Source organism: Tyto alba, unplaced genomic scaffold (assembly GCF_018691265.1).
Source record: "Tyto alba isolate M040663 unplaced genomic scaffold, T.alba_DEE_v4.0 Super-Scaffold_30, whole genome shotgun sequence".
NCBI classification, from domain to species: domain Eukaryota; kingdom Metazoa; phylum Chordata; class Aves; order Strigiformes; family Tytonidae; genus Tyto; species Tyto alba.
In genome coordinates, this window is record NW_024881305.1 from 2180503 (window position 1) to 2207156 (window position 26654).

Here is a 26654-nt window from a genome sequence, read left to right on the forward strand (position 1 = left end):
GGATAGCAGAGCTGAACCTTGCCCACGGCTTCCGACAGCTTCTTTGGGAAGACCCAGCTCCAAGAGAGCGCCTGGGAAGGTCGCCCGGGGCTCCTGCCCTGGGGAGCTGCTCTGCGGTACCAGCACCCTGCGGTGCCGTGGGTGCCACCGCCCGCAGACCGGAGATGGACCTGTCCAGACGCTCCCTGTTTGGAGCATCTAGGGGTTGCTGAGGTCAATGTATCTTTTTATTAACAGAATCCTGGGCTGGAAGGACCTGGAGAGGTTGGTTTGTCCATCTCTACCCCAAAGCAGGACTGTCTCTCCCTGAAATGAGCTGCAGTCCACCTTCCTCTCCTGTCCCTCCATGGATGGAGGCATTGTGTGATCCCAGCATGTCCCCAACCTCTCCTTTAGGTCACACAGCCCTCTGAGCATCCCGTGGCCAGTTGTACCGGTCTCGGTGTGCCAAGCTGGGGATGTGTCTGATGTGCTGGGGCATGGGCAGGGCTCAGGGCTGTGTGCTGGGTTGGGGTGGAAGACAGTGCAGAGACCAGTGAGGGGGACCTAGAGACACCCCACCACATCCTCAGGACCCACCCAAGGGCTGTGGCTTTCCAGGTTGAAGCTGATCCTCCTTGAGATTTTCCAGGTCCTGCTCTTCATTCTATCCTTCACCTGGATGTTATCTGAGATGCCTTCAGCCTTGCAGGAGGTCCCTGCAGAAGTGACTCCCTCTTGCTCCAAAAAGGCCCTTATTCATCAAGCTCTTTATTTTCTCTCTTTCTCTCTCTCTTTTTTTTCTTTTTTTTTTTTTTTTTTTTTTCATGGACATTAAAAATCTGAAGGCATATTTAGAGAGCAGACAGCTTTGGGCGGGTGTTGCTGGCTAAAAGATCTCTTCCTTCCCCAGATACAACCCATTTGTCTGCCTGGCCACCTCCTCCCACCCCGGGAACGGCCGCGCTTGGGTGCACGAAGATCTCCCCAGGATGAAAGTCGCCGGATAAAATATTAGCATCAGGTCACAGCATTCCTTCCTCCTGGCCAAACTCACATTACCGATGATGAGGAGCTGAGCTGCGATGCCTGGCCGGTGATGCAAGGCTCGATTTTTCCAGCACGGTTTTCCCTCGGGCTCCACGCTCTCCCGCTGGTGCAGCCCTGGGTGGTTTGGGTGTGGAGCTCCGCCAGCCTCCACCCGCTCAGGATCCGGCCCTGGAAGCTGTCGAGTTGCAGTTACAGTTGGAGCAGGGCTTTCTTGGTGGTAAGATTTTAAGCGCGGCTCTCACGCCTCGTGGATTTTTGGGTGGAGCGTTTGCCCCAGCCACCCTCAAGGCTCCCTGGAAGGGGGGTGAGCATGTCACCCAGGGGACAAAGCTGGGCAGGGAGTGAGGAAGGTCCCTGGGGCCCTGGGAGGGACGTTCCGCAGAGCTCACGGAGATGCTGAGAGGGACGCTGGAGTGGGGCAGCATCCCCCACTTGCTGTCCCCTTGCCCTGCACCCCCTTATCCAAGTGCTGACCCCCTGGCTCAGCCCCCCCCACCCCAATAACAGGCCTGTGCTGGGCTTGGATCCCACCTGTGACCCCAAAGCACCTGCCTGCATCCCCCCCCCGCCCCAGCACCAGCAGTGCCAGTGCAGGAGTAAACAGCACTGGCAGGACTGGGTCCCTCCGGTCTTCGCCTTGGTGACAGACTTGTCCCCTGGGGCACCGAAGCTCTTCCCCTCCTCCCCAGCCCCAGGAGATGGGGGCTGAGCATCACCAGCACCCTGGGGGTGTAAGAGCCCCCCAGGGAGGGGGGATTAGGGGAAGGGCCCCTGGAAGGGGGGGGTTGGTTGGTACCCTGAGTCCCAGCCTCGGCATCCGCGGGTGCAGCTCTGGGGAAGGGGCATCTTTCACGCAGGAGCTGAAACAGAGAGATGCTCGGGGAGGGTGGTGGGAGGGAAGGAGGGCCAGGTCTGCCTGCAGCCACCCAGCTCCCCACCGGCCACGGCCCCACGCTCGGGGTCGGTCTCTCCTGACCTCTCGGTGAGCGAGGGATTGCGAGCCAGGGAGGGATGGGATCTGCTCGAGCCTCTGCCAAGAGCTGGCTCCAGATCTGCAGGCAGCTCTGGGCTGCATTTCCCCTCCGGCGCGAAGCGGAGCTGGGGTGTCCGGGGTTCACTCCTCGCTGACACCGAGCCCCCGAGAGCCCCACCTGCACGCCGGGCCCCGCGGGGAGGTGAGCCGGTGCCTGGGGGTGCGGGGTCCTTGGGGGTGGGGGGTGGGATGGGGGTGGAAGGGATGAAGGGATGGGAGGATGGAGGGAGGGATGCGGGGCTGGAGGAGCGCGGTTGGGAGGGAGGGCAGCGGCGGGGGGCGCCAGCGGGGGGCTGTGGGGCTGGGCGGGTGGGGGGGGGGGGGTCCCCGGGCCCCCGGCGGGGCGGTGCCGGTTCCCGTAACCCCGCCGCTCAGCTCCCCAGCCCTATAAAAACCCCGGGCGGCGGCAGCGGCTCTTCCCCCGCCGAGCCCCGGAGCAGCCCTCGCTGCCTCCCCCGCGCCGAGCCCAGCCGGGGCGCAACAGGCCCCCCCCCCCCTCCCTCCCACGGCCCGGCCACGCGTGAGCGGGCCCCCCCCCCCCCCGGCGCCGCATCCCCTCTCAGGGAAGCAGGGCCCGGCTTGGGGGGGGTGGGGGGGTGGGGAGCGGGAGGGGAGGCGGAGAGGGGCGCATCCATCCCCCCACCCCGCTCCCCGCCGGGAACCGGGGAGGCGCCCCCCCGGCATCCACCCCCCGCCCCCCGAGCCCGGCCCGGGAGGGGCGGAGGGAGCGCGGAGCCGCCGGAGCTGGGGGGGGGGCGGGCGGCGCGGCCCCCCCCCCGCGCCTGGCGCTGCAGGTACTGGGGAGGGGGGGGGACACAGACACGCAGCCCGGCGAGGTTCAGGGCTCCCCCCCCTTTTCCTGGCCTTGGCGGCGGCACCATCCACCCCAGCTGGGTCCGCATACCGCCCCCCCCCCACACACACACCCCGGAGCCCCCCCGCGGCCCCCTCCCGCCTGCACTTGTTGCTGCCCAGCAGGGCTGGGCTGGCTCCTGGTTTAGGGCGGTTTTATTTAGGGGGGTGGTTTGGGAGGGGGTGGAGGTTGCAGCCTCCCCTGCTGTCCCCCAGCAGCCAGCAGTGTCCGGCTCGGCTCCAGCCTGCTCCCCCCGAGGCCAGAGCCAAGCCTGAGCCCCCCCTTTTCCCCTCCCCAGTCCCATCTCTGCCCCCCTCTCCCGCCTCCGCCGACCCCCAGCTCCTCGCCCGGAGGAAGGGTGCGCGTAGCGTGCATCTCCCATCCACCGAAATCTATGATCAGCTCGGTGTGTGTCTCCTCCTACCGTGGACGCAAGTCTGGGAACAAACCACCCTCCAAAACATGCCTGAAGGAAGAGATGGGCAAAGGGGAAGAGTCGGACAAGATCACCATCAATGTAGGTGGTACCCGGCATGAGACCTACAAAAGCACCCTACGGACTTTGCCGGGCACCCGCCTGGCCTGGCTCGCCGACCCCGATGCCCAGAGCAACTTTGACTTTGATGGTAAAAGCAATGAGTTCTTCTTCGACCGGCACCCTGGGATCTTCTCCTACGTGCTCAACTACTACCGTACCGGCAAGCTGCACTGCCCCGCGGACATCTGCGGGCCCCTCTTCGAGGAGGAGCTGACCTACTGGGGCATCGATGAGACGGACGTGGAGCCCTGTTGCTGGATGACCTACCGCCAGCACCGCGATGCCGAAGAGGCCCTGGACATCTTCGAGAGTCCCGAGCCCGGCGGAGGGACCAGTGGAGAGGAGCCCGAAGAGGAAGGGGGTAGGGAGATGGCCCTTCAACGCCTCGGCATGGATGACAGGCCGCCAGGGGCGGCGGGGGCTGCTGGAGGGGGTGGCTGCTGTCGGAATTGGCAGCCCAGGATGTGGGCGCTCTTTGAGGATCCCTACTCATCCAAGGCGGCCAGGGTAAGCTCCGGAAACGCGCCAGTGGGGAGGTGGGATGGGGCCATGCTGGCGTTGTGTCTCCATCTCCCCATCCCCGTGAGTGAGATGGACTCTCTTGGTGGTTTCTGTGGGCCCCCTCCCCCCCCCCCCCCAAATAGCCATCCCTGTCCTACCATGGGGCACATTGGCCATCTCCCATCCTACGGGAAGCCTCTTCCATCATCTCCCCATCCCCTCCCAATGCATCACATCTGGGCAAGCCCCCTCCCTGCCCCCCCTTGCACCCTTGGGTGCTGCCTGGGCACCTTGTGGGCACACAGAGAGGAGGGATTGTCAGGGAGAGTCCTTGGCAGGGCTGAGTCCTGGCAGAGTTTCAGGATGCTCTAGGACGGGCAGGATTGCTTGGGTTCCTCTCGCCGGGTTGTGTTTGTGCCCACGCCAAAACCCACATTTAATGGCCCAGGTGTGGAGCAGGGGGGGACAGGGCTGGTGCCTGCTGGCACCCAGATCAGGTCCTGAAGCAAACGGGATCCTCATGGTCGCCCCCAAGGAGCTCGTACTCCTCTTCTACAGCGGCAGCCGCCCCGAATGACGCCCTGTGCCTCTGCGCAGGCACCCCTCCCCGTGCCCCGCAAACACCCTCGTCCCCACACCCCTGTCCCCCCACCGTCGCCGCGTCGATGCTGCCCACGGGCAGCATACAGTCCCCATTACCACGTGCGAGCGCAGGCTCTCAGCCGCGGTTCACACACACACAACCCACCCCCCCCTTCCCCCCCGGCCCCCTTCATCCATGCACATCCCTGGCGACCCGCTACACCGTGTCCACACACACATGCGAGCACATACACGCACAGACATCCCCGCACAACCCTCCTTGGTCACACAGACAATCCCTACCCACAGACACCGACATGCCCAGGACGTATCCCCCATAACCAGGCGCATCCTTGGGCTCCCAGCCCGGCTCGGGCACTATTCTGCGCATGTGTCTCCTCTCCCAACCACTCTTAGATCATCCCCAAAGCGCTGCCCACCGGCCCCCAGACACCCACCCAAACCCATCCAGTCCCATCCCCACGCGTGTGTCCCCTGTCACGCCCAGCTTATAAATCTGCTGCACACACACGTATAGGCACTTAGGATCTAAATGGATTCTGGATGCATTTAGAGGTGTAAAAAAACCATCAATGGTAAGAAATCCTGCAGGCATTTCACACCCACCAGCGGCGCGTGGGGCAGGGGGTCAGTTTGTCAAGGCAGTGTTTGTGCAGCTAACGTAAGAGCAACACACACACACGCAGGGGATGCTTGGGCAGCAAGAGCTTTGCTCATTTTAAAAGGGGAACCCGATCCTTTGCCTGTCTCTGAGGGCTCATCGCCTCTGAGAGATGCTCTGAGTGCTGCAAAGCTCCAAATAAAAAAATGAAAAAAAAAAAAAAAAAAAAAACAACCCAAGCATAATAATTCAACTCAAATTTTTCCTGTTATTATTCGGTTCTGCTTTCCCTGTGTGCCGAGCTGTGCTTGGAAAGGCATTCGCTTTAGCAGGAGGAGTGTGTTGAAGGGAGCAGAGAAGGCTGTGATGTGAGCTCTGGTTAGGGTTGGAGTGGGACCAGTCTGCAATGGGAGCTTCCCGCTTCCTTCTACTGCTCTAAAATAAAGGCTCAGCTTAGCACTGCCACGGGGACGGTCACCTTCCAGTGGTAACGCTCACAGGCTCCTCTGGGTCATATTTTCCGCTCTAAAATATCAATATAGTTTTGCAATGGCTTAGGAGCAGTGCTTTGGCGGAGGGAGAAACTGAGGCACGGAGCAGTGCAACCAACCCAAGTGAGCGCAACCTGCCCAGTGCACCCAGTTAATGCAGGGAACAGTTACTGCTTCAGAGTCACCGTCCAGCACGAGGATGCTCTGGGACCCATGAGCATCTCTGCAGGCGCAGTGTTCATGGTGCTGCCTTGGTGTTTTGGGGCGGCTGAAGCGGGATTTCTTTACTACTGCCCCATTTCGGAGTCTCCCCCTTCCTTTTCAGAGCAAAAGGGGTGCTGCCGGCCGCGGCGTTTGGCCTGGGGACGCGCCAGCTCAGCCGGTCCGGTGTGTCTTGCCAAACCTTGGCAGCAGCGGGAAGGAGAGCGGTCCCAGGTTGTGTGCGTAAATCCTCTCTCTCGGTCGTGCGACAGCAGTGACTAAGAGTCTCAGGGGCTGAATTTCTCTGGTCCTTGCTCCTCCTCGCCCTCAGAGCAGCCCCTCGGGCCCTGACTCAGTTGGCTCCTGGCTATTTCCATCTTTCCCTTCTTCCAGCACTTCTCTCTCCCAGCACCTCCTGAGCCGGCAACTGAATTACCGTGCAGTTAAAAATTCCTTTCCCCCCCTCCCCGCCCTGGTTTTTAGCATCTTTTCCTTGTAGCATTGATGCCCACGGGATCTTGGCTCCACTGCCTAGTCCAGTCTCAGTGAAAATTTGGTCGCTAGTGTAGCTGCTGTCCCAGCTGGAGTGTGAAACTTTTTCTCTCCATGGGAAACTGCTCTGGTTGTGACTCTACCTCTACTTCCAAACTCTGCTTACCTGTAGCTCCTCATTATTTTTCCCTTTGCAGCCTGACTTTTGGGGTCCTGACCTCACTTTCATCGGGACTTCCAGGCTAGTGATGCCCTGTAGGGTCATGGTTTTTTGGGGAACACCCATCTCAAGCTGTTGAGTGCATGTTGAGAACATGTAGTTCATCAGCAGGTTCTGGAGGACTTGTTTGGTGGGACTTTTGGTACTGGTGGCTACTCAGTATGTACATAGATTTTATTTTATTTTTAAGGTTATTTTGGAAAAAAAAACCCTTGAGCTTGGAGTGGAGGCCAAAGCTGAGATAAGACATCTCAGATCAGATCTTCAGCTGACACAAAACTGGAGCAGCGCTATTGACTTTGAGGGGGGACGATGGTTGGCACTGGCAGTGAACCTGACTCTCCTATTTTTAGAGGTTGCTTTTGCTCCTGGGGCTAAATCAGATCTCACCTACGTGGTTCATACAGCAGGGTTGCTTCATTGCCAGAGTGTTTGCAGGGTCTTGCTCTCTTCCTTGGTAATTTGTTTCTTCTTACTTTGCTTTGAGTCTAAGTTTTAACTCTTCAAGTTTTCCTGAGATTCCCTGTATGGGAAAACCCAGGAATGTTACTCAGTCCTCAACTGAAAAGCAGATTATTTTGGCCATGCCACCACTGTGTAGACGCACTTGTCCAGTTAAACCAGCCTTGCTTTAAGATCCCACTTTTTTGTTGGGTTTGCTTCCCGCATTGGTGTGGCTGATCCGTGAGAGCTGCCTTCGGAGCTGCCACAGGTGGGGCCCCATCACGGTGCGTGGTTCAGAGTGGCCTGACCTGAGGGGTGTGGAGCTTCTCAGCCCACCCCTGAGCATGTTTCTATCGCTGGTGGGGGGAGAATCATCTTCTAAGAGGTTTCTCCATCAACCTAGAGCCTGGCTTAAACTTTAGAGCCTGGTTTAAACTTCACACCTAACTTCTGGAGGGCTGATGCTCTCTGTGCTTGGACCCACGCGGGTTTGCCCTTGGGGACACCCCTCAAGGATGCTCTCGGGAGGCTCAGAGCTGCTGGCACGTTACCGCGGGTGTCCAGGGCCGGGTTTTTCTCAAGCGTGACTCAGGCTGTCTCTGCTGCTGATTCACTCCAGCCGAGGACCCGGGCTGTCGTCTCGAGCAGGCTCGTGGTGCAGCTGCCTGCTGAACGCAGCCGGTCGGGTGGGTTCGACAGCAAAAGGTCGCATCCTGCCCAGTGCGGGCAGGGTGTTTTAGCAGCAAAGGGTGCTGTAGCAGGATCTGCTCCCAGGAAGCCAACCCCCCCGTGCTTTTGTGCTGGAGGAAGGTAGAAGAGCAGCTTTTCTGCTCAGAGGCTTTTTTTTCGGGGGCTCTTGGAAACAGATGCTCTGGGTAATGGACTCATCATGAGCTCATCCTGCCGGGGGGGGGGGGGGTTGAGCGGGATTGATGGGGGGGGACGACAAAGTGTTTTCTTTCTGACACAGCCTGTGATTTCCACTGCGTGCTGCCGGCCCCTCCTCACTCACATCCGAGGCAAGGCGGCAGCGTGCTGCGGGGAGGAGGTGGCACGGAGGGGACAAAGGTCTCACCGGTTGGGCAGAGGGGGGAGAACTGGGAGCATCTGGTGTGTCACCAGGTCTGGGCATCAGCAGGATGCTGAGCGCTGCCTGCTCCTCTCCTCCTCGTCCTGCCTTCGGTCCTGGGACCGTTCCTGGGCACTTCGTCTACCACTGACCTTTCGGGAGCAGGGAGAGGGCAAAAGGACATCTCTGATACATCCAGACCCCAAACCTCACAGCTGTAAATGGTGTGAACATCTCATCTGGGGGATTTGGGATGAATGTGGGGGAAAGCTCTTTGACTTAGTCCTCTCAAAGTTTCCTTTCCATGTGTGATCCCAGTGGAGGCTTGCTCCAAACCCAGGCTGTTGCAGGTCCCCCTTCATCCCCATCCCTGTCATTTCTGGCACATCTTCAGACACAGCTGGAGCTCAGCACACCTTCCTAGCACTTGGAGGAAGGTTCTGGACTGATGGCTCAGGACATGGATGTTTGCTGTCAACTCATGGGACAAGTCCAGGGAACCCTCCCTGTTCTCCATCCTTGGTCTTGGGGAAGTGGGTGGCAGCAGCACAGCCCCTGGGGTGTTTTGAGCCTGTTGCTCTCATTTTTATTGAATGAGGACCTCTCCCATCCCTCCTATTGTTATTCACTAGCAGGGATTAGAAGAGATGCACCAAAGACAGGTGACACCAGAAGTGTGTCTCAGGATGCCCCAAAGTTGTTGTGGTGGTTCATAAAATTGCTGCTCTCCTCCAAAGAAGAGAGGTAGACCCAAATCAACAGATCAGAAGGGGGTGACCCAAATCAGCTAATGGCGTGTGCAATTTCTACTTTCGCAGGTGGTTGCTTTTGCCTCACTTTTCTTCATCCTGGTCTCCATCACAACCTTCTGCCTGGAAACGCACGAGGCCTTCAACATCGACGTCAACGTGACGGAGACCCTTGTGGTTGGTAACACCACGACGATCCTGCTGACACATAAAGTGGAGACGGAGCCCATCCTCACCTACATTGAAGGAGTCTGTGTCCTGTGGTTCACCCTTGAGTTCCTGGTTCGCATCATCTGCTGTCCAGATAAGCTTCTCTTCGTTAAAAACCTGCTCAACATCATTGACTTTGTGGCCATCTTGCCCTTCTACCTGGAGGTAGGTCTCAGTGGCCTGTCCTCCAAAGCTGCCCGGGACGTACTGGGCTTCCTACGGGTGGTCCGTTTCGTCCGGATCCTCCGGATCTTCAAGCTGACACGGCACTTTGTGGGTCTCCGGGTGCTGGGCCACACACTGCGGGCCAGCACCAATGAATTCCTGCTCCTCATCATCTTCCTTGCCCTGGGAGTCTTGATTTTTGCCACTATGATCTACTATGCCGAGCGGATCGGAGCCAAGACGTCCGACCCCCGTGGGAGCGACCACACTCACTTTAAGAACATCCCCATCGGGTTCTGGTGGGCTGTGGTCACGATGACGACCCTGGGCTACGGCGACATGTACCCCAAGACCTGGTCAGGCATGGTGGTGGGGGCTCTCTGTGCGTTGGCTGGGGTGCTCACCATCGCCATGCCCGTGCCCGTCATTGTCAATAACTTTGGGATGTACTATTCGTTGGCCATGGCCAAGCAGAAGCTGCCAAAGAAGAAGAAAAAGCATATACCCCGTCCGGCCCCACTGGACTCCCCTACCTACTGTAAATCCGAGGAAAACTCCCCCCGTAACAGCACCCAGAGCGACACTTGCCCCTTGGCGGTAGAGGAGGGGGCAGCTGAACGGAAGCGGTCAGGTGAGACCCCAAAGGTGGGGCAGAGGGAGGGGGACACCTCTGGGAGCCCCCCATGGCAGCCTCTGGGTCCCAGAGTCCCTGGGGACTGCCCTGCTGCAGGACACGGCCCCCAGCTCTTGGGTTGGTGAGAATTCGGTGTGGAAAAGGCTGGGGCCCTTGGGTGTCCAGGTATTGGGTGCTGTACTGGTGGACCAGAATGCTGCAGATCAAGATCCCCCCTCCAGGCAGGGCGGGAAAAGCCATCTCCTGCTCTCCTGATGGCATAGATCAAGTCACCGTGCTGTCATTCAATGTGTCCCTACTTAGCCCACTTTTTCCTCGCGCTGACAGAGGTGAGACCATTTACCTGATTCCCATCTTAGCCTGGTAATGCCCTTGGGCGTAGATTTTCTTTTGCTTCCTCCCACCATAAATCAGGGCAAGCTTCACCAAAATGGATAAATCCATGGATATTCATTGGGGCTTGGCCTCACCTCCCCATTCATCTTCTAGGAGAAGTAGCATCTCCGCATGGCAAGGTCAGCACTGCTCCAAATCCTGTGCTCAGGCAGGAGAAAAATCAGCCCCTGTACATTTATTGTTTGGTCTCACGCACTGAGCTGAAATTTGGGGTTTGGCCAGTCTTTCCTTCAGGTCAGGAGAGGGCACGGCCTCAGCTTTGTCCTGTCGATGGGCAGAATTACTCGGGCTAAGCTTGGGTGACTGCGAGAGCCCTGCTGTGGCATCATCGCTGGTCAATGAGGCTGCTTTGCCCTTTTCGTCTTGGTTTGTTGCCAGTGGCACCTCCGGTGCGGCTGCTTTGCCGTGTGGAAACAGGAGGGACCACGGTGGGGTTGTGTCTTGCACTGACGTGGCATTCGCTGAGGTGAGCCCTGAGCAGCCGCACATCTGCCCACGTGTTTAACAGTGATGGTCCTTCACCTGTGGGGACACAGGGAGCTCCAAATGCCCCAGATACATGTTTTCCTTTATAAATTTCCCTTTTCCACATGCCTGCGCAGTCCGTCTGCCCCAGGAGCCCTGGCAGTGGGGTGTAGTGAGAGTAGCTGTCCTGCTCTGGAGGAGCAGGTCAATTATCTCCTCACCCAAACGCTGATGCAGGAGCTCAGGCCAGACCCTCACCTGGCATAGCATCCTCTCAGCTGAGGACCCAGAGTCAGATGACATAAATTAGCCCTTCACCCCTAACCTGAGCAGCCTGTATCTCAGCCATGTGAGTTTTGGAGAGCTAATTTACACCAATTAGGTGGGTGGATCTCAAAGACCAGAGGTGTTTCTGCCCTGGCAAACCCTGCTTGGTTTCACGCAGGATGTATAACCCTCAGCAGGAGTAAGAGCTGCTGTTTGGAGTTAAAATTTGGCACGGTCCTGCTCCTCTGATCGCTCTAAGTTAGCATGTCCAGGCTAACCTGAATTTGCGGGTGCTGCTCTGGACCATCAGGAATCTGGTCTTCTGCTTCCTTTCATGGTCTAAGCAAACCCTTCTGGCCACCCCAAGCACCCCGTCCTGTGGGTTTATAGACTGTTGATGAGTCTCTGCCACCTTCTTGCAGACTCTAAGCAGAACGGTGAGGCCAACGTGGTGCTGTCAGACGAGGAGCAGCCACTGTCACCGACCGATGAAGAGAAGCGGCCCATGCGGCGCTCCAGCACCCGGGATAAGAACAAGAAATCCTCCACGTGCTTCCTGCTGGCCACGGGTGACTTCTCCTGTGCAGCGGATGGAGGCATCCAGAAAGGTATGGCTGATGCTGGAGGTGTGAGCTGGCCCGTGGGCTGTGGAGGGTGAGATGGAGGAGTGAGGTGGAGGTTTGTTGCACCAACCCGAGACAGTGGTTCATCTCCATCTGCCTGCCTGGCTGTTGTTCTCTGCTCCCCAAATCCACTTGTCTTCCTGCCTCTTCATCTGCTTCATCTCCGTCCACCACGTCTCTCCGTGCTAGCTTTACCCTTTTTGTTTTCTCTGCCCCCAATTTCTCTTCCCCTGATTGCCCCCATCTGGGATCTGTGACCCCCATGCTCTCTGCACGGCCTTCCTTGGGGATAGCTCTGTCCCTTTGCACCCCAGTGCTCCAGCTTCTCCTGTCCCTCCAGCTCTTCTCCCTGGGCTTCAATCACCCGTCTCAGGGTGGCTTGAGGGGGACCTCTTCGCTGGGGATGCGGTGAGGTTGTGACTGAAGGTGGTCAAAATGTTTTCAGTAGGGAAAAAAATCCACAGGCTTTTCCTTTCCTCTCACCCTCTGATGTCTTTTGGTGGGTTCGAGCGTGGGGAGCCGTGATGTGTCAAGTGCTGCCTTGCCAAAAGCACCGGGCTGCCAGAAAGGCTGTCTCCTCTGGCTTTGGAAAGTGAGCTCTGCTAAGTGTTGAGGTTTTCCATGGGAAACTGTGGGGGAGATGAGTCAGGAAAACACAAAACTCTTCTTCCCATGACAAAACAACAGTCCTCTTCAACCTGGTCCCTTTGCACTGTTCTCCAGCCTTCTCTGCGCCACTAGCGAGTGTCCCAGTACCCCAGCCCCTGGAAGGGTAAATCCAGTGCCTGTCTTCAGCCACAAAATCCAGCTGCACCCTCGATTGCTGGATTAATTCTTAGCACACGGCTCAGTTTTTTAGTTCTGCAGTTTTTCTTGTGTGACCAGGGTGGTGTGAGACGATGTCGCTGCAGAGCTGACCTACCTCTACCTGCCTGGTACCATCCAATGCCAGTTACTCACAGGGAACGGTGCGTGTGAGCTGGGACCGGGCAGGAGAAAAGATGATGTGCTACATCTCCGAGTTGCACACCAAGACCTGCTGGCTCCTGGCGTTGAAGCTTTGGAGGCCCTCAAGGGTTTGTTGCTGTAGCACTGCTTGGGATGGTAAAGACCAGATGGGTTTGGGACATAGGGAGGTGTCTGAGGGCAATCCCGCTTATTACATTAGTAGAAGCAAACTGGTTGCTTCCTTCTGGGAAATCAATGATTTCCATTGGAATTCCTGCTCAACCCCATCCCTTAGAAAGAGGAAAAAAATGAAAAGCTTTGCTCATCTTTGGGAAGAAGGGTACTATACAAATATTTACTCGAAACACTTAATGTTTTTTTTCTTGGAAGTGCCTTCTTCTGTGATGTTGGCCTCTTTCCTTAATGCCTTCTCATGTGAAGAGGTGAGGGGGCTCTAGTCCTGCTCTAGACTGGGGGGGATGCTGAACTGGAAGGGATGAAGGAGAGGGATGGAAGTCAGTGCTGGTCTTCATCTTTACAAGACACTCAAGCCAGGCATCTCCAACTGAAGTATTTGAGCTTGGTCACACTGAAGCCAGGAGAACTAGAGTAGATCTAAAAGCTGAGGATCCAGTGCTCCTTTTTCTGGGCTCCCAAATCACCTTACGTGGTTGCAGGAGACCAGGAGGTTTTTCTCCCTGCATAGTGGCAGCAACAGCTACTCAAAAGGGCACTTTGGTGATCTTTCATGGTTTGTTCTGATATCTTCCCTGCAAATGTCAGAGTGCTTTTTACAATTAAAAATAGATGTGTATGTGAGTCACCCCCCCCTTGCTGAAATGGTCTTGCACCTGGAGAAAGGTGGATCTGGTGTCCAGAGGGACTTGAGTGATGTGTGAGACCTTTTGGGAAGAGAGAACCTTAATGTCTGTGTCCTGCTTGGGGATGGACTGGTGGGGTGCTGTCCTGGGAGGACAGGGCTGATGTTTTCCCTGTAAAATGCTCCAGCGTGGTCAGGGTTAGTGGTGACCAGAGGTGATCAGAGAGGCAAAGCCACCTCCTGCACTCCAGCAGAAAGCCATTGGGAGCCGCAGAGGTGCCTCTTCCCTCGGTCCTGATTTATCTCCTGCTGAGGCTGTTTGTTCTGGTACTGGGATGTTGGCAGCTCTGCAAATTGAGATGAGCTTGGTTCTGAGCCCGACTTGCTGATGGCCATCTGTCAGATCCTGGGACAGGTACTGATGTCTGTACAAGCTGTGGAAATCAGGAGATGGAACTGGTTCAGGAATATGCTGCAGATCTTAGCATCCATCGTGGTTTGAGCCCGGTTCCAGCGGTTGATCTCATTGGGGCAGCTCAAAGAGAAGAGCTGCCCCTGCCCACCACCCCTTGGACCTGGGCCCTGGGGAAGACGGGGCTGGGTTGCAGTGAATTGCCATGTGCTGCTTGTCCCTATTGCCGCTTCCAGGGTCGTTGCCTTGCTCCCTTGCTGCTGGGGACAGCTTCAGACCCCTTATCTCCCTTCAGCACTCATGTTCTGCTCAGCAGTTCCCCAAAATGTGTCCTGCTGAGGCCCAGACATGTTGGCATGGCTCTGTCTTGGCATGTGAGCCCCTATCCTCTGCTTGGATGGAGGGATATGGAGGCAGGATGAGTCCAGCATCCCCCATGCCAGCGAGATGGGTTATGATGGTTTAGGAAAAGGCAGTGATTGAAACCAGAGCGGGATTTCAAGAGGAGCCACAGGCAACGGGGTTAAATGGAGGGAAGGGGATTTACCCTCCTGACAGAGCAGCTCTCCCAGCACCACCTCCCTTTTTGCCACGCTGGCGTGCCATCAGCGGCAATTTTTGGTTTGGTTGCCAGAACCCAGAGCACCACGCAGCTGACTGTTACTCTGTTGCTTGCTATTAGTGCAGGGCCGTGACCGGCACGTGTCTTGAGCGGCGTGGGATTGAGCGCGGGGATGCTCACGTGAGCACCCGCCGGTGACGCTTGGCTGGGGGGGGGGGGGGGAGGGGGGAGGGCAAGGACAGGCCCACGTTTGCACGGGGGACACGCGTGCGAGTGCATGCAATGCGCAGACGAGCGCCAGGCCGCCGTTATAAACCAGCACAGGCGTTCCTGGGCAATGCTGTCTGCTTGCATTACCCCGTCCCCATCTGCTGCCGGCTCAAAGCATGTGCGAGCGTGCACGTGCGCCCGGGAGCCGCGAGCGCTTGCACGGGGAGCGGGGAGCGAGGCAGTGCCAGGTCCTGGGGAAGAGCCCCCGGGGGATACACACTGCCCGGCCACTCTGGTTATAAGATGCCTCTATACGGCTCCTTGGCAACAAACCCCTTTATAAAGCAATCCCGGTGACCTCAGTTAGCGCCTCTGCGAGTTGCTGGGATACCGGCTCCGTTAACGAACAGCGCCCGTGGCAATTAGCAGGGCACAACCCTGCGGGCGCTTTGCAGCTTGACTCTGTGGTAGCACCTGGCCCTGAGCTTGGTGGAAAACCATGATGGCCTGGAGGGAAGGAGTCCTGAGCTCCTTTCCAAGCGCTCCCGCGAGCGGGGCTTGGGAATAAATTGATAGAGAAAATGAAGTGTTGGGCTTGGGGTGGGTTTGCCCTTGGAGTCCTGTTGCAGAGGGGCGCTGGGGCAATTAAGCATCTTTATGAAGTGCTGCCCCAACCTGTCACGCTTGAGACTTAATCAAAATTGGCAGTGTGATTTTTGGCCCAGTTCATATGCCCATTTCCATCCTTTTCCATTCAGTGATCTGAGCAAGAGGGCAAAAGAGCATCGCTATAAAGTGCTCAACCTCATCAGCGGGTCCTTGCATTGCCAAGGCGGGTGGCTTCCAGCAAGCCCCGACCCTGTAACACCTCTCTGCCAAACTGATGTTGTTTGGGTGCTGGATCCATTGGTAACCCCAAGCTTTCAGGGACCGGTTGAATCTCGGCACGATTGCTTCCCACGTGCATGGCTCAGGGTGGCAGGGAAATGCGTGAGCGCTTCAAAGAGCCTCACTGCTCCTGGGAAAAGAGCAAGGCTTGCTGAAGAATGAGCCCGATGCAGTTTTTTTGGGGAGCAGGGGGTCTGTGCATCAGCTACTGTAGGTGGGAAATATCCCCAGCTGAGGATGGGGCTCCCCCCCCCCCCCCCAGCTCAGGGCTGCGCTTGCTTCCCTCCTCGCTCGCTGTGTGGATTCATGCCAAAACATAAATAAGGAAATTGCTCTTCTCTTTGGGGCCTGATTCTGCTCTCGCTTCCACTGTGGGAACTAGAAAAGCTTTGCTGAAGTCAGCAACAGGTTTAGGCAGATGGCCCTCTGTCCCCTGAACCTTTCTCTGCTCTGAAGCTAGAGGAGCCGTGTCTCTTTGGGGGGCTGAGTTATGGGAAGTGGTTGAAGGCTCCTCTGCTGACTGCTGTGGTTGGAAAATGATTAGGAAAAAAGTATAAAAAGGGGATAAAAATCAGAGTTAAAGAAGTAGTGCTCTGGAGCCTTTTCCACATGATGCTTGTGTCTCAGCATCCTCCTTGGGGGTGTGCACGGGGGTGATGCCGTGATCACTCTGGTGTGGGTGTTCATCCCTGATCCAAGCCCAAAACAACCTGACCAGGCCAGGACCCGCCGTCGGTGCCTTCACATTAAAGCAGAACCCAAAGACGCTCCATTAAGTCCCCGGGGGGGGGACGCGGGGACGGTTCCCAGCTTGGTGCTGCCGAAGGGGCCATCCATCACCTTGTTTTTCTGCTGTCAGAGAGCCGCCTCCCTCCGCTCCCCCGCTGCGTACGCACGCTCGCGCGCGCTTGCTTTCTCCAGAGCTCACTGGTGCTTGCAGGGAAGGCGAAGGCGAGGCTGGGTTGGCTTGCCTGGGCTCTCTCAGGGAAGATGCAGCGAGCACAGCACAGAGTGGGGTGGTTGGGCTCATCGTGGCTGGGAGCATCCTTAATTTTCCATATTCTGGCAGCAGAGCTGTCCCTGCAAGGTGCAGCCATCCGGAGAGCAGATCTTGGGGCTTACCTTTGAACGGGGCTGCTGTTTGGAACTAAAAATCTAACTTTTGGTGCAAATACTTAGTTTCTTTCCAGAAAGAAAAGTGGCTTTTGACCTGCGAGAGCATTTGTTGTGGCTGTTGCTTTTCATTAAAAGCTGAAGCAATTTCTGGCGCTTTGGGGGGAATGTGAAGGGTTCCCATGCTTAAAGCAATAGAAATATTTGCTCTTTAATGCGATTTCTTATGGAAAATAATGAGCATGTCTACCTGCTCCTTTCCATACAGAAAGGTGTCAGCAGCAGCTTGCTGCTACAGCCGGCTTAAAAACCAGAGCCAGGGGAATAACTCCTTCCAAATACCCTATTTGTTTGAGTTCTGCTGCTTTTCCCCACATTTGCTTCAGCCCACAAAATCCCCAGACTCATTGCACATTCAAAGCAATTTGAGAAACAAAACCCAGCACCCCCCAGGACCTATTTGGTCTCCCAACATCAACGACTCTCGAGTCCTGGATTCGGCTGGCACTGATTGACTGCATGGGGAGCCGAGGGGAAGGGAGGGAGGTCCGGAGGATCAGCAGAAGCTTGGTTGCCCTCAAAAAGCCCTTCCTGACTTTTTTAGGGGGTTGAATTGGGGTGTGGGGCTGGGTGATGCTCACCCCGGTGCTCTTTGCTTTCCGAGCCTTGGGAAGGAGGCTGCTCGGCTCTAACCTGTCCGTTTTCTTCACGAAGGCTATGGAAAATCCCGAAGCCTAAGCAGCATAGATGGTGTGGCAGGATCCACGGTGGGCTTGGCTCCCCTCGTGTCCCGCTGCAGCTCTCCCTGTCCTCTGCGGCGTCCCTGCTCTCCCGTCCCCTCCATCCTCTAAAATGCCGCCTGGATCCCGCTTTGTCGTGTCGTGTCGCTCTGTCCCCCCTTCCCCGGGACGCCGTGTCTCCGCGGCGGTGCCTGTGCCCAGAGAAGACCGAGCTGGGGCATCTCCATCCCTGAGAAGCGGGTTCTGATCTTCTCCAGCCCAGCGCTGCTGCCGTGCTTCCCCTGCTCGGTTTGCAGGACGTGTAACGTCTCCACTGAACTTGTCTCGTGTCCATGTGTTTGGGACAGTCCCCGGAGTAGGTGTTGGTTTTTTTGTTTCCCCCACCACCACCACCCCTCCTTGAAATCTTATTCATCTTAAATAAATTGGGCCAATCCATGTGATCTCTGGTGTCGAGCCCTCCTCCCCGTGGGCTGTTTGCACTTGGGCTAAAAGGTGGTGGAAATGCAAGGAGGACATGTTGACTCATAAAATTATATATCATTGTGCTGGAAATGGCTGAGTTCATATAATTTTAGGTCTTTTTTTTTTAAAAAAAAAAACAAAAACAAAACAACAGCCTCAAGTTTCTGGAGGTAACAGATGAATAAACCTCTACTCCCTGCCCAGCAGCAGTTCCCCTCTTGTTTTGTCCTTTTTCTGTCTAAATCACACTCGTTCCCTCCCCACTTGTGTCTGCTTCTCCATCCAACCTCAGGGCTGCTCCTGGGGCTGAAGGTGGCTTTGGCAGCTTAGAAACCTGGCCCTGAGGTCCTGTGGAGGTGGGAGGCTGTAGGGACCGGGGCTGGGTGCAGGGAGCACATGGAGGCTGGGATCAAAGATTGGCAAAATATACGTCTGATGCTCCCATGAAGAGCTGGGAGGTGGTGGGAAGGGAATTGTGGGTGCCTGGGAGCAGTTGAGAAAGCTGCTGTTGAAGAGTGGGGAAATGAGAGATTTGAGACAAAATGATGCCTGAATGGGTGGGGGGAGGAATCCTCTTTTGAGATGGACACAGGGCGGTTGGGCAGAGGAGCAGGTTGGGTTTGAAGCAGGTCCTGCCCCCACCCTTGGGAGGATGAGGTTGGAGTGCCGAGCTCCTGATGCTCTGATGGGTTTTGCTCACATATATTAGTTTGGGGGATGATCTTGAATGATCTCCGGTGTCTTCCCGAACTAGAATGAAACCTTTGGTCCCCTGACTTCTGGCTCATTTCTAGCCCTGCCACCCTGGCTCTGCTTCCCTGGAGGCGTCTGGGTCTCAGGTGGCTGAAAGGGGCTGGTCTGGTGGATGCAGCCCTGGTCTTGACTCTCACCCTGGTGTTCTCTTGGCCTCGTTCCTTACTCTGTGCAAGTCCAGCTCAGTGGGGATGAAGCCTGGGGCCTCTTGGTCGTAGGATGGGGAGCAAAGCTTAGCCTTGGGTGTGTTTAAAATAAAAAAATCCCCCAGATCTTTTTGAGGTCAGGCCCTTCTCCTCCATCATGGCCAAACCAGAGTAGGTGCCTGGGGGACGATGCAGAGTGAGGATCCCCTTGGGGCAAGGCTGGTTCCCACACCTTGAAGGAGCTGGGCTGGATTTTGGCAGATCCCAGAGCCAGGACCCTCATGCTCTTTCTCAGGCTCCCTGTGCCTCAGTTTTCCTTGGTGTAGGGAAGGCTTAACGCCGAGAGCCTCCTGCAGTAAAACTCCGTTCTGCCACAGTGGAAGAGATGCTATGCAAAGAAGCAGCATTAAATGCCTCATCTGACTTATTTTTTTTTCCCCTCTCCACTGAGTTGAAGGAGCTGCTAGGAGGAGCCAGTCACCACATCTCCAAAACAAAACCCATCCAAGTCCTCCACGGGGCCAACAAGAAGTCCTTGCCTTTTATTTTGCTTTTCTTCTTCCCTTCCTGCGTTCCCCTGCTCCAGCTATGTGAGCAGAGCAGTCAGATTCAAAGGGAAGCAGAAAAGGGGAAAAAGCTTGGTGCCATGAGCTGGATCCTGGGCCTTGATGGCAGGAGCTGAGCATCCCATAGACCTGGTGCTGGAGCTGGAATTTCTCTGAATTTGGGGAGAAATTAGGATGAGCTGAATCCGTCCTTGGCTCAGGATGTCCTGTAGCAGCTTCTGACCCCTGTGCTGCGGTGGCGATTCACTCCTTGCTGGCAGCATCCAGGTTTGCCATGTGTAGCTGCACTCCTTGGATTTTCATAGTTAAAGTGTATTCCCACACCAAACTGTCAGGGTAACTGGGCAGGTTTGTGAATCACCCAAAAACCCTGTGAGCAAGTACGGTGGCACCGTACCAGTGCTTCTCAGGCACGTCCTCCCTTTTGGAGCAGGATCTGGAATATCCCCAGCCTCTGTGAGAGGGAAGGTCACCCTCCATTATTTCAGTGGTCTCTGAATCATAAATGATTTAACCAAGGTCACGCGCTGACTTTGGGGATGAGCCAGGCATGAAAAGCCAGCTCTGCTACCGTCTCTTACAGAGGCAGCGAATCAAGAGACTCAAACTTTGGGGTTTGAGTCTCTTGAAAGTAGAGGATTAACCCCAGAGCAGACACAGTCACAGATCCCGAGAGATCCCATCCTCTCCTCTCCCCCCACCAGCCTCCCAGATTAGCTCATCCAAACACCGGTGCCAGTTGCTCGATGTGGAAAACCCTTGGTGGTCCCCCCCCAAAATCTCATCCCCATCAGAGCAATGAGGGTTGCATATGAGAGCTGACATGGAGCCGGTAAGATGCAATTTTTAGCAGTGGCGTTATGCAACTCGGGAGAAGGGATGACTAATGTGCAAAAAGCTCCTCTAAAACAACCGAGCCCCAAATGGGAGACGGAGGGATTTCAGTGGGAGGCACCAAACTGTTGAAAAACCCATCGCATCTTCTCCCTCTTCCTCCCCGCCTTCTTCTGAACAAGTGATTTGGGGGATGCAGGAGGGGGAAAACAGCATGTTGTTATTTTTAGGTGGGGTCTGGGTTGGTTTTGGGGGTGAGATAGCAGGGGTTAATCCTCTGGATAAGATTATAAGAGGAGCTGTAGAGGATCAGAAGAGCAGACCACTAAATATCTCTGTAGCCTGGGGTTTTATCTCAAACAGTGGCCAAAATTGGCTGCCTAGAGAATAGGATAAGAATAGAGCAAGAATATACGATACTTCCCCCGAATATCCTCCCAGCCGCTTATCTATGTTTAGGGATCTGGCTCGGAGCGCATGTTCCAGCTAAGGCAAAAAGCAGCGGGAGAAAGCAAGGTTGTTTGATTTATTCTTGATGAACTGAATAAATCAATAGGAGTCCAGCTGCCTCTGCCCAAGTCCTAAAATGGTATTTTAAAAAAAAAAAAAAAAAAAAAATCAACTGGTGTGCAGCAACTGTCAGGGCAGAGAGCTCGCTGCTGGTATCCCAGCCTGGAAAGGAGAGTTTCCCATGGGATGGGGTGAGCGTGTCGGGTCGGAGCCGCTGCCTTGTCCCCAGTAGGATGCTGCGATTGAGCAGGAACATACAGATTAAGCTCTGTGTGTACCATATATACGTGCCCCTCGCCTGTGTATAGTGTGGTACCAAGGGAGCGTTGGTGCCCGGTGCCTCTCGCCCCACCGCAGCTGCGGCTGCACGCGATGCTCAGCAGCAGGAATGGGATCAGAGACGCCGCGTGGCACCGGGCTGCCCTGAGGTTGTTGGGAGTCCCTGCAGCTGCCTGTCTGTGTGTCTGTCTGCTGGGGCCGGCAGCACTTTGGGATGGGGATCAAACCCCTGTAACCCCCTCTGCCCGGTGCAGCAAGCAGATGTGTGAGGGGCAAAAGCCAAGCAGCCTCATCCTTTGGATCTGGGGGGGGCTTTGGGGGGGCAGGTCCCCCCCTCCATCATCCAGCAGCAGCTTCTTCCTTCTCTCTTCTTCCTGGGAGACTCGGACTTCAGCGCTGCATGGAGACTGCGCTGCCATCCTAGGTTGCGTGCAAAGTATTAATTGTTATTGTTGCAACAACTGCTCTGTTTCTCGGGAGATGCCTGAAAGAGCTGAGAAAATAGAAAGGCCTGTCAGGCAGCTGGGCAGGAGGTTAAGATGTCAAGAGAGTAATTGCTCTACCCAGAAGCAGCCTGTTTCTGGCTTCCCCTGCACTGCCAGGAAAAATTCTCAGTGCTGATTTGATGACAATAAAAAAATAAAAAAAAAAAAAAAGAAAATAGCAACCCCGTCCCTTGCCCGTGTTGACGAGGAACGGGGAGAGCAGAGGCAGATGCAAAATAAGATGCAGTTGAGCTTATAAATAGGTGCCTCCCAGCTCCCAGTCTGTTACTTCGTTACCTCCACCCGGGCCAATCGATCCTTACGCTTTTTCCCTGTGAAAAGGTAAATGGAGGCTCAGAAAGTATTTTGCACACTGCCGGAGGGTGGGTCACGCTCTTCCTCTGGGGCAGGGAATATGTCCTGGTGGCTGTGAAAAAAAATTAAATCCTTTGGCTTTGGAGAGTGAGAAGGGAATGGCAGCACCGCGCCGGCACGAGGCTCAGGACCAGCTCTCCGGATTGTGCGGAGGACGCCCAAGGCGAGAGGCGGCTTTCAGATGTGCAGCCCCCCGGGGTGGCATCTCTGGTCCCCGCAGCACGGGAGATGCAGGTGGCCACTGGCTTTTGCTCCATCATCATCAAATCCCCCCCCCCGTCTTTACATGGTCTGTGGAGATGGGGGGTTGCGGGAGATGCAGAGGTTGGCTGGGGGGTGTTTTGAGTCCAACATCTGGGGAGCGCAGTGGGGTGCTCTGCCCCGTGGGGCACTGCCGGATCTTCAAGCCCCTCCTGTTGCAGTGGTGAAAAGAAAAGGGACCTGAAAAGTGTCCTGAGGTGGCCCAGGGGGGGCTGCGAGGAGCCATTCCTGCAGGAGTGTTCTGGCTTTTAGTAATTTCTCTTTCAGCACCTCCTGAGCCTCTTGTCTGCAAAAAAAAAAAAAAAAAAAAAAACCACAAAACCAACCAACCAACCAAAAAAAAAACCCAAACAGAAGGAAAAAAAAAAAAGCAAGTGTACTGGCAGACCAAAGCAGTGTTAGTGTAGGACCTACACAAACATTGTGCTGGAGCAGCTGGAGGCTGGCAGCCCATGGAGGCAGCACTTAAGGGTGTCTGGGGAGATGCTTGTAGGGGGAAAGTGGGACTGTGTGAACTCACCATCCCTGGAAATTTTGCAGGGATGGCTCTGGCAGCACCGCAGCAAACCCTGGGGATTTTGGGGGCTGGGTCATGGCCAGGGTATGCCAAGCCTCCTGCCTTGGCCAAGGAGGGGGTGGCAGGGCATCACCCCACTGTTGTTGGGCAGCAGATCTGCACCCAAAAAAAGGTGGAGGAAGGAGCTGTACGCTGTGGAGGGACTGCGAGGACGAGCAGGGCTGGGACCCGCCAGCGGTGCGGGACTGAGCTGGTAACGGTAAGCCAAGACAGGAGGGTGTTTTTTTCTGGGGGACAGTGATTAAAAAAAAAAAAAATCTCAGCTGTTGTTATTTATTTTTAGTTGTGCTAATTTTTTCCGAGGCTGGGAAGCTGCTTTCCAAGGCAGGTCCCTGGAGGATGCGGGCAGCAGGTCTCGAGCTAGCACACAAAATGGCTTTGAACGGGGAGGAGGAGATGGGAGTTAAAAGCCGAGTCGTGTCCCTGGTAAATCAATCGACCTGACGGGGAATGTTTCTAGCAGGCCACGAGCCCTGCCGAGAGCTTTTAGCTGCTTGCAGGAGTGATTGAACCAGGAGCAGTGATATTTTTCGGCAGCTACTTCGTGTATGGGCAGTGCTGGTCCCCAAATTGCTGCTGGTGGATGATGCTGGGTCCTCCAGACTGATCCGTTGTGGCAGCTCAGGAGGTTGGGACGTCTCCTGCAAGCCCTGGGATTTAGGGTCTTTAATCCCAAGGGTTTTTCTGGGATGCGGGGCTTTGAAAAACCTCCATATCTGGACACTGCTCACCTAAGCTGCACAGGGATGCTTGACGGAGGACGAGACCTTTATTTTGGGGAAAATTAGATGCTTTTGGAGCTGTGCTCAGTTTGCTGTGGGGAAAGCTGGGTCAAACCCACGGTCGGGAGCTGGTGTTGGGTTTTGCAGCAAAATCCCTGGGTGGAAAGGGCAACTCTGTGGCTTATGGCGTGGATCAGGCACTGTCTCCCCGTCTGACGGCCCCTCGCCTGGAAACCAGGTCCTGGCACACGGGTAGAGGCGGTGGTGTGACTCAGAGCTCCAATCAATGTTCATTAATTCAATGATAATGAATGAGAGGGAGAGAGAGAGAGAGACAAGAAAAAACACTGCGGGATATTAATGCACCAGGCTTGGCTTTGGGACATCTGGCTTGGGGTTGGCTTGGGAAGTTTTGGTCAAGAGCAGCTTTCTGGGAGGAGAGGGCTGCAGCCGGGATGACTTTTTTCTTCTGCTCTTCATTTTTACCCTCAAAATCGCCCTGACTCCATGTCCGGTATCTCTCAGAGAATTGTTTGCCAAGTCTCTATCTCTGGGTCCATTCTGAGGCTTTTTTAAAAATTTTTTTACTGATTTACTGATGGAATAGCAGCATTTTATCACTACAGAGGAGGCCATTTCACTTTGTGGTTACTGTTTCCTGCATCGTGCAAAGTTTGGGTCCCCTGGCAGCTCAGTCTCCCTCTCCTATTCCTCCACAAATAGCCGACGAAAGCAGTGTCTAACAGCATGTTTAATACTTGTGTCTTTAATTGCAGACACCTGCCAAGACGTCCTCTCTTCCAGTTACCCCCAGGGTGAGGTGGTCACCTTCTCCTGAGCCCCGGCTGGATGCAGGCAGCGCCCCAGCAAGGGATGCCTTCCCCGAGGGATGCTCTCCCCAAGGGATGCCTTCCCCGAGGGATGCTCGCCCTGAGGGATGCCTTCTCCGAGGCAGAGGGCTGTGTGCCCCGAGGGATGCTTTCCCCAAGGTGGAGGGATGCTGTCCCTGAGGCTAAGGGATGCTTTCCCCAAGGGATGCTCTCCCTGAGGCCAAGGGACGCTCTTCCCAAGGCTGAGCGATGCATTCCCCCAGGGCTGCTCTCCCCACAGCGCAGGGAGGCTCTCCCAGAGGCCAAGGGATGCGTTTCCCAAGGGAGATGCTCTCCCCGAGGCCGAGGGATGCTCTCCCCAAAGCCCAGGGATGCTCTCCCCAAAGCCCAGGGACGCTCTCCCCAAAGCAGAGGGACGCTCTCCCCAAGGCTGGGACACGCATTCCCCCAGGGATGCTCTCCCTGAGGCCGAGGGATGCTCTCCCCAAGCTTGCCCACCGCAGCCGCTCAAAGCTCCGGCTGCCAGCTCCGCAGCGGGGTGGGGGAGAGGGTTGGCAGCTGGGTCCCCCCCAGAGAGGTGCCGCAGAGCAGCGGGGCCGGGAGGGGAGGTCGGGGTGCTGGGGGCAGCCCTGCTCCCCTGCCTGCTGCCAGCCCTGCCACGTACACGCTGCCTGTCTCCCCAGCGCGCCCCTGGGCTGCCCCCCCTCCCCTCGCCCGCGCTTTCGGATGCACCTCGCCCCTCCGCCTCCGGAGACTCGCCAGCCGCTCACTGAGACATCGCCTCCCGCGGCTCCATCCGTGCTCTGACCCCCCCCCCCCCTCCATCATCAAACGGCCGCTGGGGACCCTCCTCCGGGGTTTCGAAGGCTCCATTCGAGGTGCCACGAACAGGTTGCTGCACCATCACCCCCCTCTCATGGGTGCTTACCCCGGGGGTGCAGCCCCGAGAGGATGGGGGGGACGAGCGGGTCGGTTCGGGCGCAGGGGCGGGGATGGGAAGCAATAGGTGAATGAGGTGGGGTGGACCCGGCTGGCCTGGAAGGGTCAGTGTCTTTCTAATGCTGTTTCATATCTTTGTGATCAAGGCAATACTATTCCCATTTCCGTCTGTCCTGTACGCATGCCTCTACCTGTCCAACTGTACTAGAGTTCGAATAAAGACATCCATGAGCTGAGTCAGCTCCTGTACCCCTCCTGACTCCGTGTTTCCTTGCTGCCGGCTCCCTGTGTGCCCACAAAGCCCTGTCCCCACCCTGGGTGTCCCTGGCAGCGGGGATGATGATTTCAGCAGCGGCGTTGCCTGGGTGTCGTGGCCGAGCTTCTTTCTTTCTCGCACAGCTTGGAGCAGAGCCCACTGGAAAGCCCACAGCAGACTGGCTTTGACATCCACGCAATATTCATTTGTTGAAGGAAAGGTACTGCAGAGCTGACAAATGCATTGGCTCTGCCTGCTCTGACTATCAAAGATGAAATAATCAGCATTATGGCTGCACCGGTGCCATCCTTAGGTTTCAGAGTGAACACTGCATTGAGGTGAAACGGCTGGTCCTCCCGGAGCTGTCTGGGCAGCACGGCCGCAGAGCTGAGCAGATGGCGCTGAGCTGATTCATGGGTTTAGGGCTGAATATTTCACACCCTTTGGGGGCTGGGGTGCTTCCAGTGTTGCCTTTTGACTGGCTCTGAAGGAGTTTTAAACCCCCTTCACCCCCCGAGGCACAGCATGAGTCCCCAGAGAGCCAAAGAGACCTGGCACGACCCCAGTCACTGCTGCAGTGAGTTGGAGGAGCCTCAGCTGACACCCCCAGTTTGGAGATGTGGGGGCTCTATCTGTTGGCATCCTGCCCCAGGGGCATGAGTTCTTTTATTTGAGACGGGTGGCACAGGGAGAGGCTGGGGTGGTTAAAACCAGGGGGTGGAACGAAACAGCTGCCACAAAACTGAAAAGCAAGCAGTCACAAATGTGAGCAATCACTGGCCGGGGGCCAAAGAGCAATTAAAGCGAGAGCCATCCTCTGAGGCCGGGAGCGAGATGCTCTGCTTCCTGCTGCGGCTGCAGAGAGCCCTTGAAAGCCTTGCCGTGCTGCCGAACGTGCCGTGGCCCTTCTCCGACACGGCCGTGGTCGTGGATTGATCATCGGATCGATGCCGAGTGCTTGGGGTGGCTCCTCAGGGATGCTGGGTCAAGTGATGCTGAGTACCTGCATCCCCCCCCCCCCCCCCCCCCCCCCCCATGGGTGCTGCTCACGGGGCTTTTGGGGCCACCAGCACCTGGGACCTGCCAGGCTGCTTGAGGGTGGCCTCAAGGGGACCGGGACAGCCGGGCTCTTGGGGAGGTGGGTTTAGGGATGGGGTGGTCACGTTGGGGGTGGTTGGTACATAGCTGGTTGGAGATGTCCCCTGTGGTGTCCCCCAGCAGCGGGACGAGGTCCCTTCTTCCCTCCTAGACAAAACCTCTTTCCATCACCGTTCTGTACCACATTGGCCACTTGCAACCTGTTCCCCACTGACCCCTGTGCAAAAAATCAACCAGGCGGAAAAAAACAGTGGCGCAGGGGCCGAGTGTGTCCCCAGGGA

General features: G+C 56.3%; 1 protein-coding gene across 3 annotated transcripts; it reads left to right on the top strand.

Annotated features, from left to right (window-relative positions):
• Positions 1-833: 833 nt before the first annotated feature.
• On the top strand, positions 834-25268 carry KCNC4 (potassium voltage-gated channel subfamily C member 4). 3 transcript variants are annotated; one of them, XM_032988922.2, is made up of 5 exons: positions 834-1246; positions 3214-3960; positions 8894-9830; positions 11384-11569; positions 17252-17832. In XM_032988922.2, the coding sequence occupies exons 1-5, from the start codon at positions 1079-1081 to the stop codon at positions 17386-17388; spliced, it is 2175 nt and encodes a 724-aa protein (XP_032844813.2). In that variant the 5' UTR covers positions 834-1078; the 3' UTR covers positions 17389-17832. The 3 variants fall into 3 exon arrangements, with proteins under 3 accessions (XP_032844813.2, XP_032844815.1, XP_032844816.2); XM_032988924.2 differs by lacking the exon at positions 17252-17832 and adding an exon at positions 24027-25268 and having other exon boundaries at positions 838-1246; XM_032988925.2 differs by lacking the exon at positions 834-1246 and adding an exon at positions 1919-2204.
• The last annotated feature ends 1386 nt before the right edge of the window (positions 25269-26654 follow it).

Excerpts from the sequence above, each read along its gene's own strand:
- KCNC4 (XM_032988922.2), top strand. The coding sequence starts at position 1,079 with ATGCAAGGCTCGATTTTTCCAGCACGGTTTTCCCTCGGGCTCCACGCT. Across the intron at positions 1,247-3,213 it reads GGAGCAGGGCTTTCTTGGTG|TCCCATCTCTGCCCCCCTCT; the intron begins GTAAGATTTTAA and ends TCCCCTCCCCAG. Across the intron at positions 3,961-8,893 it reads ACTCATCCAAGGCGGCCAGG|GTGGTTGCTTTTGCCTCACT; the intron begins GTAAGCTCCGGA and ends CTACTTTCGCAG.